The sequence below is a fragment of the Microtus pennsylvanicus genome, chromosome 15 (assembly GCF_037038515.1).
Source record: "Microtus pennsylvanicus isolate mMicPen1 chromosome 15, mMicPen1.hap1, whole genome shotgun sequence".
In the NCBI taxonomy this organism is placed as follows: domain Eukaryota; kingdom Metazoa; phylum Chordata; class Mammalia; order Rodentia; family Cricetidae; genus Microtus; species Microtus pennsylvanicus.
The window spans coordinates 44,060,444-44,075,645 of NC_134593.1; the positions used below are offsets into that span (position 1 = coordinate 44,060,444).

The 15,202-nt window shown below is 37.9% G+C and overlaps 1 protein-coding gene across 1 annotated transcript in view; it reads right to left on the reverse strand.

Moving 5' to 3' along the window:
- Positions 1 to 15,202, reverse strand: part of Diaph3 (diaphanous related formin 3) — a 449,402-nt gene that overhangs the window by 387,647 nt on the left and 46,553 nt on the right. The window contains exon 3 of the mRNA XM_075949702.1: positions 13,920 to 14,087. Coding sequence (XP_075805817.1) covers positions 13,920 to 14,087 — 168 coding nt within the window. The remainder of the gene's footprint in view (positions 1 to 13,919; positions 14,088 to 15,202) is intronic.

The following is a 15,202-nucleotide window of genomic DNA, read 5'->3' on the forward strand; positions in this document are numbered from 1 at the left end:
CTTCAGTAGGCCCCTCTATCATCTACCATCTATGACCTGCTGGAGCCATGAAGGGATTGGTCCTACTAGAAGATAACAGCCCAATCTCCATGACCTGGGGCAACCGCAGGATGTTGAAGACGAGTTTTGGTGAAGTTCCAGTGATGATGGTGCAACAGAGCACTTGAACCAAACCAATGACTTAGTGCAATGAACAGTTTGTGGGTGGAGCATTGGACAAAAGGGTATACCGTGTCACACACTGCAGCACCCAACACCACTAGGATGAATGAAGAGGTGTTGGAAAGATGGAGAAGCAAGGTTTTTTTCTTGTTTATGTTTTCTTTTGTTTCTGATTGACCTGAAAAGGTTCTTTAGGGAGTGTGCTGCAGGGGTGAGGAGAAGACATGAATTCCCACTTGTCTCTCCTTTTTCCAATCTCTTAGGTTCATGTATTCAATACTTTTGCTTTACTCCACATGCCTTCCTTTTTCAGCTTACACACCAGGTGTTTGTTTGGTTTTTTTATTTTGTTTTAATGCAACTTGCTGCATCTTTCACAATGCATAGTCCTCACTGAACATTTTTAAGTGCACAAACAAAACTTCCCATCCAGAATTTCCCAGTCCTATTTTACAACAATCATGAGAAGAGGGTAAAGTTTGAAACAGGGAGCTGGAGTCAATATATTTGAAGACCTAGCCTAAGGTGCTAAGCAACTGCTACTCCTAGAAGACTCTCAAGTGCCTTCAGACAACAGCATGCCATGCTATATAGAAGATAGGCTGAAATCCACCGTAAATGCAAAGGAGCACAGTAGAAGTACACAGACCTCAGTGACATGCAATCAGGGTCAGTGTGGAACTGAGCACTGTCCAATAGTACCTGCGCATAATGAATGAGGCTGACACGCCTCCCAAATATCACCAAGTTTGCCCTTTGCCTGGTGCTATGTCCACCCAAGGAAAGAATTAGGCCTTATCTTTTTTTTTCCTTAGTTTTTATTTTTAGTTATTTTTACAAATTTCCACCTTCTCCCAGCCTCCCATTTCCCTCCCCCTCCTCCCACTCTTCTCCCCCTCCTCCCACTCTTCTCCCCCTCCTCCCACCCTTCTCCCCCTCCCCCTACTCCTCTCCCCTTCCCTCTCCAGTCCAAAGAGCAGTCAGGGTTCCCTGCCCTGTGGTAAGTCCTAGGTCCTCCCCCCTCCGTCCATATCTAGGAAGGTGAACATCCAAACTGGCTAGGCTCCCACCAAGCCAGCACATTAAGTAGGATCAAAACCCAGTGCCATTGTCCTTGGCTTCTCATCAGCCCTCATTGTTCGCCATGTAGGGGAGCACGGAACCACAATTCTTAGTTAAGGGAGCCACTTTAGGGTGGGCAAGAGACTTGACCCTAGAGGGACTCCCAGGTGCCCAAGCTGAGGTCCCCAGTTAGTTCCTTGGGCAGCTGAGGATAGAGAACCTGAAATGACCCTATCCTAGAGCAATACTGACGAATATCTTGCATATCATCATAGAACCTTCATCTGGTGATGGATGGAGATAGAGACAGAGACCCACACTGGAGCACTGGACTGAGCTCCCAAGGTCCCAATGAGGAGCAGAAGGAGGGAGAACATGGAGCAAAGAAGTCGGGACCACGAGGGGTGCACCCACCCACTGAGACAGTGGAGCTGATCTACTGGGAGCTCACCAAGGCCAGCTGGACTGTTACCGAAAAAGCATGGGATAAAACTGGACTCTCTGAACAGGCCTTATCTTTTTTAACAAAGGTACTGAATGAATCAGGACAGGCCCAGACTGGAAAGGAGGTCAAGCCAGTAGCAACCAAGAAGACACTCCAAAAGATTTTCTCTATCAGTTGGATAAAGCCAGAAGGTCCTATATGCTAAAACTTCATCATTTTGCTACTGCTTTTATACATACTGAGTCATATGCTGATAAAATATTGGCATGTAGTAAATATTTCTACTTCTATCGTCAACAAAACTGAGAAAGAGATATAAACTTAATATATGAGCATATTTAGACAGTAAAGAGCAATTGAGTAGAGAATGGCAACCAGAGAGTGGGCATTTTTTCAACTGAATTACAAATGTTAGACTCAATATTTTCATTCATGAGTGTAGATTTTACAAGACAGCATGCTCATTAAATTTACATACATCAAGTTGAGTGGGATAGTTAACACCATGGAGAGTCAGATTAAATTGAAAATGATTGACTATTTGAGCACTGGGCAAATACATACAATCGGTTAGTTGAAGATGGTCAGGTGTGAGGGACTTCTGCCAGAATGCAAAATAAGCACATGCTAGGCAAAGGCATGGCAACAAACAGTCACAAAATGGATACTGGAAAAACATTATAATCATTGATCAATACATTTGTAGGAATCAATGAGAAGATAAAAATCACTGGGAGATAAAAATGAATACAGCAACGGGAAAACCAAACACTGATTCTTCAAGCAACGGATATCACTGGATTTCAACAGTGTTTGTGTATTGTTTCAAGGGCTCAAACCAAAATAATCATTCTCTCTACAACGTATTTATTCATATCACTACAGCCACAAACTGTATCATAAGAGGAGGTACTCCTGATACCCCAATTATCTGTCTTGGGACCATGAAGTTCAACATCCTAAAAGCATAATTACACCCAAATATCCACAAAAAGTACAACTCTATTCTTAAGCACATTTGCATTTCTCTTCCAAATCATGCAATATCAAACAATCTTCTTAGTATTTACCTCCACACTGAGGTATATTTTCACTACCATGAATAGGTTTCATGCCAACTGAAAAAAAGTAAAGTTTCCATGGCCTTATTCCAATATTAATTAAGTCTTTCTTTGGGAATACAATAACTTTGATGATTAAACTGGGTTTAAAAATAGATAGAAAACTGAATGATGAACAAAAGCAAGAATCTGAGCTATAGAGATGACTCAGTCAATAAAGGTCTTGCTACACCGCATGAGGACTTGAGTTAGACACCCAGCCCCCATGCCAGAAGCCAGGCATGCTGCCATAGACATGTAACCATATCCCTGAAGAGACAAAGACTGGAGGATCCCTGAGGCTCACTGGCCTGAAAACAGCGAGCCTCCAGGTCCCAGACAGAGATTCTGTCTCTAAAAATAAGATAGATACCTCCTACAGACTGACAGCTGACTTCCACATAAAGACACAAGCACGCATGCACACATACACAGGCACATCTTCAGATATACATACATTAAAGTGGAATATGAAATACAACGGAATGGAAGGTAGAATGGAAATACTAGCAAGAATCTGCAACTTAGAATTAACTTTATTATGACTTTACTACATTCAGCTGTCAGTACATAAAGTGAAGTTTTTCTTTTGTCTATCAATTTTAAATTTATGTGAACAGTATAAACCAATGGTTCTCTACCTATTGGTTACAATCCCTTCAGGGTCACATATCAGATATTTACATTCTGATTCATAACAATAGCCAAATTATGAAATAATGTTATGGTTGGAAGTCACCACAAAATGAGGAACTGTATTAAAGGGTAGCAGCATTAGGAAGGTTGAGAACCACTATAGTTTTATCTCAATAAAAAACTAAATTCCAAATTGTCTTCATGCCAATATCAAGAACCAATAAAGACAGTAACAATTAAATATCGCTTTTATTGTATATACTCTAATTTTAGTAGAACAAAACAAGAAGTATAATGAATATTCAAGGTGATTCCCAAGTGTGATTTATTTGGGAATAATGCCTAGCCAAGACTATCAAGAATATTCAGTCACCCACCAGAACAGACACCCATTACATAATCATTTGGGTGAGAGCACCACTATTGATTAAAAAGTGTCTCATTCACTTACTCTGAAACTTTCATAAACACTGGGCATTCCTCATAAATTACATTACACATTAAATAGGCGCTCAACCTCATACACCAAGGTCGACTTTCTCACAGGACAAAACTGAGACACAGGAGCACTCTGTAGATGTAAGAGAATTCTCCTGCAAACTTCCAAGTGGAGGACGGACATCACACATTTAAACATTACCATAATATTTATCTTCTCAAAATGCCTCTCTATGACCAGTCTATTGGTGGCACAAACTGCCACCAAGTTTCCTAAGCCATTTACTTCCTCAAGGAAACAGCCGAGCACCTCCATTATACCCTGGCAAAAGCAAATCATGAATCAAACTGATATACCACCAACCACCCGCCCCAACCCGCCCCCAACACACACACACGACTGCACCCTCTTTCTCCTTACAGCTGCATTGTATTTCGGCTACTCTTAAGTCACTATTAAATAAAAGGTTTTCTTATTTCCAACCAACTGAGAGGCACAAGAGTGACAACTTATAGAGGCCACAAAACAAAGCATTCCCCAGAACCTCTCACACATCATGTGGTCATCATAAATGGACCTTTAGGGTTGTATGAAATGAAGCATTCTTGTGACATGAAACAAAGACTGTGTAAAGAATACTGATATTGGATAGAGATGCTGATAGGAACATATGGCAATTAAATAGAGGTTGGGTACACAGGTTCTTTTTATTAAAAGTTTTGGTGACCCTCAAAACAGACATTCATTTGCCTGAGTAGAGGAATACCTATGAGTTAACCCAATAGCACCGAGAATAAAAATGAAAAGTGTCATTCCCGTGTGTCCACTCTGACAATACCAATCCTCTGCCAGTTATTCAGAAACCACAGTATCAGGTTTGGGTTCTTAGTATAAATAATAAAAGAATTTTAAAATGGATTTGGGAGGAAAATTGAGAACAATTTTTTTAGAGTCTGAGAGAAGAACTCTAAGCACCAAGCCATCTACTAGTCTTGGCCACCTCCTGGAGGAGGCAGATGAGGAAGAAAGTCATGCCTCCCTCAGGCAGGTTCAGCAAAGGAGATCAACAATGTAGCTGAAGGAGAGGAGGACACTGAAGAAAAGGAAGAGGTCCCCTGCTTTTCTGGTTACTCAGAGAAGAATCACTGACACACTGTCCCTGCCCTCTGGGCTTTCTTTGTCTTTCTATGAAGGCTTTCACCCTTCTGCCATCTTGCTGTATTTCCATTGTGTAGCTACTTGCCAATTTCCATTGCCTGCTTCCTCTGCTCTAACTCAAAAGGCAAGGCAGGCAATGTCTCTCTCCCTTTCTTCATCTCCCTCCCCAGCATCTGCCAAGACTTATGACTTGTCTACTTTGGTGTTCTCTCAAGGCTAATAAAACTGTCCTTCTAATCTCATTCAAAATTATTTTATTAATGAGATATTGAATCCAAAGGAGTGAAGCCAAGTTCCGTGGTGACATTTAGAAACTAAACAGCATGACTCTGACAAAAAGTTTGGAAAAGTGATATATTCCACACATGTGTACATATCATAGTTACTCATTTAATCATTATTAGAAAAGAGATTCCAGCACCTACTCTATATAGGAGACCCAGTCTAGTGAGGGACAGGGTAATAAGGGAAATTTAAGTAGAATACAAAATGGGTGAGAGGGTACAGAAAAGATTAAGTATCTTGGGATGGAAGAAAGAGATACCAGTGCTGTATCCATGAAAGACAGAAAAAAAAATGGTTATTATTGGATTAGCCCAGGATGTTCCTCAATTTAAGAACAAGAGTAAGATTTTAGATGTTAGGACATGTTGTTGTTGGGTACAAAGAAATTTTTAGTAAAGAACAGCTTCTAGCTCCCTCAGGTTAATTTAAAAGTTAAGAATAAAGTCTCAGTGTAAAGAAACATTCTCAACAGTGAAGACAATTTACAACCTTTTATTACACAAATCTGCTCAGTGCAGGGAACTAAATAAAGAATGAGAACAACTGCCATAATCCATGGATATTCTAATTGAACACACAAAAAATATGAAATAGTCTATAACAATAAAATCTAATAACAGAAAAGTTACTGGCTATCAAAGTCAATAAACAAGATTATTTTATAAAGATGATTGCTACTATTTTAAAAATAGTACATGTATATTACCAAAAAGCCTAGGAATGAATAATAAAATGCATTTTTCAAAGGCATTGTGAGTTTTTATTGCTCAAAAAGAGACTTAAATATGCAATGCCTACATGTGGGAAAATCAAAAAGGTATCCATTTTATTTAAATTAGCAAAGAAATCCATATAATTCCAATGACGATCCCATAATGCTTAAAATAGTATTTCACTGATTTTAGAATTATTACAAAAGCAGAGAATGCAAGAATAAAAAAAGCAATGGTAAGGTGAAGGGTCTTCTTAGATGCTGCTAATAGGCACAGTCATTAAAACAGCAGGGGGTTTGCATTCCCACCAGCAATGGATGAGTGTACCCCTTTCTCCACATAAAAAAAGAAAAAAAACAGCAGGGAGTCCTACTGAGTTCACACACCTCTAATCCTAGCACTGGAGAGGCTGAGCCAAATGTAATTTAGAAGCCAACCTGGTCTCCATAGCTAGTTTAGTACCATTCAGAGCTATACAGTGAGACCGGGGGAAAATTAAAACAAAAAAAGTAGAGCGGGACAAAATAACTAATAAATCAAATTACATCATATTCTAGGTAGTAACTAATCTACAACACTGGAGGATTACAGATAACAGGAAAGAATAGATAACTCAAACAGTGCTGCACGGATGTAATTCTAGCATTGTAGTTGATGACAAAATAAATATTTCATCAATAATATATACAAAGCATGAGTCATAAATATAACATTGAAATCTACTTCTATACTTCAAAACATCAACAAATATAAAATAACAAGCCTCAGGCTAAGAAAAAACTGGGCATGAGATTATTCATAACTTATGACAAATGAAACAAATTACTTTAAAGACAAAAACCCAACAAGAAAAGAACCAAATGATACAAGCTGGAAATTCACAGAACAGTAGACCACAGACAAATATGTATGTGAAAAATACTCAGTTAACTTCTGATCATGAAAAAGACATCCTGTAAAGTGTGAGGAGTTATGCTGACAGCTAAGAGGCTCACCAAACTTCCAGTCTTATGACACTGGTGCAAACTGAGGTACAGTCAACACATAAACCAGACTGGAATCTTCAAATATGTCAAACTCAAAAATATGAGGAAGAAAACATAACATGACAGTCAAATATCTTACACAATTCAGAAGTAGGTTATTTTAAGAAAAATTATCAGTACTATCAGAAAAAAATATCATGTCTATGAATTAACTCATAGAAATAGCTCAGTGCCCTTTCTGATTTGGATAGTTGTACTGTGACTATGAACTACTATGGACCTATTTGTAGAAAAGAGTACTATGGGGCATTAAATCAGTGACTTATCAAATAGTTCACAGATACGAGGTTTAGTATACATTAGTGCTTACTTTACAGAAAACTACAGACTAACAATGAAAATGAAAACTATTGAGTTAAAAGTATTAAATCACCTCCCTAGTCACTGGTGGCACAAGCCTTTAAATCCCAGCACTCAGGAGGCAGAGACAGGTGGATCTCTGTGAGTTTGAGGCCAGCCTGGTCTACAACGCTAGTTCCAGGATTCCAGGACAGCTAGGGCTGCTACACAGAGAAATGCCTCCCCCCTCAAAAAAAAAAAGCATTACTCATCTCTAGAAAAAAAGAAAACGAAAAATTATAGTTTTGGAAGCAGTACACGAAAGAACTTCAATTTTATCTACAGTGGTCTTCACTGAATTAGTTTCTAGCTTCTATACTGTTCCTTATGTTTAAATATTCCACAACTAGGAAAATACCACTCAACAAAAGTAGATTTACATTTCTATTATATACTGAGCTCTGTTTCCAATACAAATGCAATACTTTTAGTATCTTTCTCATTTTCCCTCAATAAAATTGCCAATATATGTATTAAACAGCAGGTCACCTAAACTCTATTGCCAGGAGACACTTCAAGTATAAGCTTCGGAGATGGTGTATTTTATAGATGTGTTTTCTTCTATTTCTTCTATGCTATGAAAAAGCCCGATAAATATCTGCCCAGAAAGTGATTAAAGCATCTCCATTAATATGTAAGTCTCTCAAGCACCTTTACTAGACTGTTTTCTTCTGCACCATTCTAGAGAGGATTTCTAGAATTTAATTATTGACAGAATGATTCTGTTATCACTGGCACTTGCTTAATGCCTGTTGATGATGTCATCATGATAGATGAACTGTCTTACTGTTCATTGTCTCAACAGTAAACATGAGAAAATGAAAAAAGGTGAGAATGCATGAAAAATCTCTTTCACTTTTTTAACATTTCTGTATTACTTGGTAGAATAGCAATTACAGCTAATCTCCATCCAATCTAACCGTCTACAGAAGAGAAAGATATAATATCTTTAAAAATCTCAAAAGTTGCCTGGCTTGGTACTCGCCTTTAATTGCACCCTGGGGAAAGAGGCAGATGGATCTCAGTGGGTTTGAGACCAGGCTGTAACATAGCAACTCCAAGTCAGCAAAGACTACATAGTGAGACAATATCTCAAAAAAAAAAAAAAAAAAATCTTAAAAGTTGGGAAGTTTTATATATTCAATAGACATGTGTTTGGAATTCTGATACTCAATAGTAAATCTAGTAGGGAGACAGACATTCAAATAATAAAGGACAAATCTGTAAGGCACTCATGAAATCACAGCTCAGGAGAGGTGAGGAGTGGGGAAGGTTTTAAAGAACGTTTGAACTGAGACATGCAATGTGAGAGCGTTCTTACATAGAAGCACGTTGAGGCCAACGAAAAGGAACCATCGTAATTGCCCCGTAAGAGGTTCTATAGGAGAAGAGAAATACGGACAGAGATAATAAGGTCAGAAGTCAACCAATATGGATCAATGCTCTAGTGGACAAAGGATGGCTCAGGTTTCAGTGAGCTTTCCAGAGAGGGAACTAAAGAACGAATGGGAATTTGATGTCATTTTTTAGGAAATATGATGTGTTCCATTTCTAGTGTGTTGAGATTTGACATCTTTTAGATAACTAATTTTAGCTTCTCTTCTGTAGGAGGCATATGGGAGATATTATACAACATGAACAGCTCTAATGCTGCAGGAAGAGTATAGAGAAAACCAAAGGATATGAAGACAAGACAGTAGAGACAGATGCAATAGTAAGGGGAAAAAAGGGACAGATGGAAGACTAGACAGAGAGGATGTAAATCAGGGCCAGGAAAAAGGTATCACTCTGCCCATAGCAAAAACAGAAATCTATGTCACAGATTTTTTTAGAAGATTTATTATTAAAAAGCCATTTACAACCGAAATGGTGCACAACCAAAAGGAAAAGGTCCACGATTATAAACTGTTATAAATACATACAGAGTAAACTATTCTCCACAGAAGGTAGAGTATGTTAACTTGAATAAAATTAGAACATATTGGCTTTTTAGTAACAGAATATGAATACCAGGTAGATTCAGAACTGAACCACCTACCTCCTACATTCAAATGGTAAATGCAATAGAATAGACTCAGAAGATGGGGGAGAAGGGAGCCACACAAAAGACAGTGATCAAGGACATGGCAACAGTGGATGACATCAGAGGAAAGCAGAGTCACAATACCAAGGGAAGTGCCAGCATTTGCAATGTATGCCTATGGTATGCAACACAGGTACACACAAAGACATTCATTGCCCTAATCATTATACTGCATGAAAGGGGGATAACACCTAAATACAATAAAAGCAATGTATCTCAAAATATGGAGACTTTTTTGGGTTGTCTGAGTGAGCCTGGACTAGCATGAATTTGTTGGCAACATTTTGCCAACAAAGCAAATGAGCGATAATTGAACATTACAGCTGACACTGGTTTCAACCTCATGAAGCCTGCAGGATCAGGTTAAATTTCCAATCTACATAATCATAGCATTTGCTTTGTTTTAAGTCCAGAGAGATTTGTTTTAGCAGCAATAAACCAGAAACTAAGAAAATCCCATAGGACACCAATGGCAAGGTATAAATAACCAAAGACAAAAAATGCTTGGTCCTACACTCCAGTATAATCCTCCAGAGGAGAGAATCAATAGATTAACTAAGAACAGCTAAGGAGGGAAACGGAGGGCAGCTGCACCTCTACCACCGGCACCTGCGGGAATCTCTAAATGGATTAACTTTGTAATGTGAAGAAAGATATGCTTTCTTGTCATGGTGGTAAGGTATATATAGTAAGCTAGACATTTCTGAAAGGGATAATTCTAAGAGACCATGCCTGTAATAAGCAAGTCACTTTCAGCTGTACCTATCAAGTTCATGGTGTTCAAAAAGTCAGTTTCATTACAGACAATGAAAGAGTTCAAGAGTCTCCACTAAAGTTGATTTTAGGTATCAAGGTTGTATGTATTGGCAATGTTGAGCCCAACTAGCTCATACATCTAAGATCCACAGAACACAAAGATGGGCTTTCAGTATGTACCAAATTATAAACAAGGGTTGGAGGAAGCTCTTAGGAAGTTTAGCTGAGGACGAGTGAAACGGCTCAGCAAGTAAGGGCGTTTGACACCAAGCCTAACAACCTGAGTTCAACCCCTGGAACCCACATGGTGGAAGGAGAAATGACTTTAGCAAGTTGTCCTCTAACCTCTATACACGCACTGTGGAACACACATCCATGCAGATAATGCACACAAATAAATACACATAAAGTTTTAAATGTATAACTAAAACTTCACAACTGCTCTAGAAACTAAACCATTATAAGACCAAGAAAATCAATTCTCTAAGCAAAGATAAATGTTAAAGTATTGCACTATACTTTGCATTCATTAAATAATCAAGGCAGTAATATTTCAGAGGACTATCTTGAGGAAGAAAAACAAGTGTTCTTCAAAATAAAGTTGCTACTTCTTATACAAATTAAATACTTTCCATAATTGGTAAATAGGAATAATTGTTTTTGAAACTGCACAATTGTGACACAAAGACTCTACATATAAATTTTAAATATGATGAAACCTTTGCAAGCACAAATGCCAAAAGGTTAGCATACCTGATTATTAAATGTTCCAGTCAAAGAAAGTTTATTAATAAAAAATTATTCTCAGCCACAAATGAGACATCTTTATCTCCTTCCTCCACTCAAGGCTCAAGATCCAGAAAGGTCCTAAGGGTCCGAAGAGTGGGAGGACATATGTAAACAGTGTCTTCTGGATATGAAAGAACCATGTATTCTTCAACTCACAGGAGCTGTGGTTGTGTGCACAGAGCTATAAAAGATCAAGCCAGTCCATTCCAGCCAAGAGGGAGGAGAGGTGCATGAACCCCTACCCCTAATTGAAAAAAGCTCTTGACAGTTGACTGGCTGTAGGGGAAAGAGAATGATTTTTTTAAGGCCATGCATCCTAGTAGGCTGAGCATTCTCAACGTTCCAGATTATGAGCAACACAAATTGGACTCAGTGAGTAATATAAACATTATGTATTTATCATAAATATAAATATTGTATTATATATGTATAGATATATGGTGATATGAAATTGGGAAGGGGTACAGCAGTGGGGTAGATCTGGGAGGAATTATAGGGAGGGCTAAGGCTGAATATAGTCAAAATATATTGTATACATATGTGAAACTCACAAAGAATAAAGAATATGTACAAATATATATTTTCAAATACTACAGCTCAAGTGCAGTCTAAGTCTAGCTTTCTCCACCGACATAAAACCAACTGTAAGCAAACAGTGGTTTTGGGGAAAGTCTCTAACTCTCAATTACAGAAGGAAAGAAATCCCTCCTCAGTTTCCTTAGCCTTCACCTTCTGAACCAAGAGCAGGTTTTAAATACAAAGCATTCTAATATGATGAAGGATTAGAAAGAAGGACAGACTCTGTTCTGTATGTTTGGAAGAAGGCTTAGGAATGACTCATCCTTCGCAGATTTAGCAGCCCCAGCAAAGGAACACTTCCACTCTACTTCTGCTAAATCCAAAGGAGGTTTGATTGAAAAGAACTATTACCAAGCAGACCTGCCTAAGATTTAATAAGTGATCTGGTCCAGTTATTCATCAAGTATCCAGAATCACTTCCAATAGTCAAGATCCAACTGACCTGCACATATTTCCCTGTACTTATAAGTGATCCTAGCAGTCACAAAAAGAACAGTAAAAACCATATTCGGTATTCTTGGATGGTTGTCCTTTTAACTAACTGCATGTGATCATAAAATGTGTTCTCTATAATGTTTAACAGCAATAGGCTGCTTTCTCTACTTACTCAGATGGGTACTCACAATTAGAATTTAAAAAGGGAATTTTAATGTAGCTAGAAGAACCATAATACTACCATTCCAAAGTTTCACAGGTAATTAAGGTCCATGTTCATTGCACTGAAGGAAGGGCCCTGTGCCATGGCAAGCCTGCAAAGGTCAAACTGAAGAGAGCTACCTTCAAACAAGCCTCATTACTGGTGACAAAGGCTAGCAAAAAGAGGTTTCTTTGTTCTTGGCCAAGATTATATAGCAGTTCATAGTGTCAACAGGGAAGGAATTCCAAATGTGTAGGTAAAAATGAAAACTAACACTCTATTAGGAGTTGACATAATAGCGACAAGTTTCCCAAGTCTAAAGTTTGTGAAAGTTAAGTAATAAACATTAAAAATATATCCAGAGTCACTGGCACTTACTAAAATTCTATGAAAACAAACTGGACTTTTATATTCTATCTGAGGTCTTTATGATGATCTATGTGTTAACACTAGACCAAGTACTTGTGTTTTAAAAAAAATAAAAAGTAATGTGTGATGCAAATACAACACTCCTGCTGAATAATTATAGCAGAGATATTAATAGGCTCCAAATTTCACGTGTACCTTAAACCCTAAACTAATGAGCAAATGCAGCAATTCCCAAAAATGGGTAGAGCTTTCAGAAGTAATAGAGCAGACATCTATAGAATAAATCACAATTTAGAAATACACAAAACACCTCAGAAGGGCTTAGAAAATCCTTTCATGTGGGAGGCAGAGGCAGGCGGATCTCTGTGAGTTCGAGGCCAGCCTGGTCTACAAAAGTTCCAGGACAGGTTCCAAAGCTACAGAGAAACCCTGTCTCGAAAAACCAAAAAAATAAATAAATAATAGTAATAATAATAATAATAATCTGTTATCTTTCGAATCTAACTTTTCTGACCTCTCACTAGTCCCAAAAATAATTCAGAGCTGAGCTCTACAATTTTGTGTAGTGTTTTATGCCCTCCATAGCAAGAGACTGCCTTTCCTTCTGCCTAATTCAAATCCTAAACTGTCACTTGGCCAGGGCTGACTTTCTCTGCAAATTTCCCAAAAACAGTGTAATATGCTACTATCTGCTGTATTTTCATTGAAGCTAATTAGGGATCTCAAAAACTAAAGTAGTTTCTTCCTACTCTGAACATATAGAGAACTGAATTGTTAAACACTACCTTCTGGCACTGCTTATGGCATTCTTCAAATATTTGTTTTGAATCATAATAGATATGAAACTTGAAAGTAGCAACTATATAAATAAAAATCAATCTATATAAAATCAGCATCCATTTGTAGCAAATGGTTTCAACGTACTTAACATGCATGGATTCCTGATCAAATCAGTTCATTTAGATTAAAAGCCAGAGGCTGAATCTGTCAGAAAGTCACAGTTAAAGACCAAATGAAGATGGCACCAAAGGACATCATACCTCTCTACAAGAAAAGGCACATCACAAAGGGACCAGGTTCAGTTCTACAGAGACAACTGAGAGAGTGCCTGACATCACATGGATGCACTAATAGCTGGGGATGGAATAAAACAGGGACAAAGAAACAACCCAGAACATTCTTCGACAAGAAAGCACTGCAACCATCTGAAGAGCAAATGAACTCGATCACACAATCTATTCAAGATAAAAGAATGCCATTTGATACTTCAGTTGTTAATAAATACAGAATAAAATGGAAAACCAAAAATGGAAACTCTTACCATCATCTTCTCAAAGAGTTTGAAGACCTCGTTCTCAGAAAGCAGCTTTTCCCCTGTCTCTGAAGCCACAGAAGAGCGGTCACTGCTTCCAAACGCAATCTTCAGATGGTGAAGAGGAGGTCTCTCTTTCCTGTTCCCTGGAATTCTTATGCTAGCAAATTTTTCCAGCTATGAAGAAAGAGAAAATAGCAAACAAGTCAATATTTTCTCATGCATTAACACTTATCTAGTTCCCAAAACAAAGAAAAACACAGGCCAAACACATCAGTCACTGATTCATTCAATGACAGTTAAAAACAGAAGCTTCAAAGTTAGCAGTATTGTATACAAGTTTTGAAAAGGTTCCAGCAGGAATCCTATTAAAAGGCAGAAGGGAAATCACACAACTTCAAGAGTCTTTCAGATTTTAAAAGTCACAAATTTTTACATTAAAGATTCTGATTGCCAGATGACCTGTTTTATAGATGAGCAAACTGAGCAGTTTAGCAAAAGCCAAGTCAGCTAGCAGTGATGGCACCAAATGTTACTTCCAGGCCTTTATGGCAGCGCCTGCCCTTGTCCAGTGCTCCCATGCAGACTGTCCCCTAGCAAGGGACAAGGAGTGGCACAATAGGACATGGATCAGGAATTTAAATTTTGAACTGTAATGCCTCCATAGTTTACTCACCTGGTAACATAATTTTTAGCTCCTGCCAGCCTACATCTGAGCTTTGTGGATACCCACAGATTAGGCCCCTAATGAAGTAGATTTTTGTTTTAACGGGATGTTTTCTGTAACAAGATCGAACAGCTGACTGTTTTTTTAAAATATATTAATATTAGCTAGAAAGCTAATTATCCATTCATTCAAAATTGTTTGTCCTCACAGAGAACCTAGATTCCAATTTCAAGACTAATAAAACTTTCAAATATCAAAAAGGCAAAAATTTTAAAGATTACATGAATATAAGGTTATTCAAAACATAATTACTGATTATGTAAATCTCTCAACACTGCTATTAATATAAAATTATTGTTTTCACTATAACATGAATAGGAAACCAACAAGATTGGCTCGGTAGGCAAAGGCACTGGTCAACAATGATGATCTGAGTTTGCCCCATCCACCTGCATACACAAATAAATAAATGACTAAAAATGCATGGATTATAGAAGTGCAGAATATACTGCAGCAGCACTAGTTACATCGGGTTATTGAGTTCAGTGGTTAGTTTATTATCTGCACAGCCAAATTTCAAGTGCTCAGGGTCATATTATATAGTGGTTGCCACAATGGTGAATCC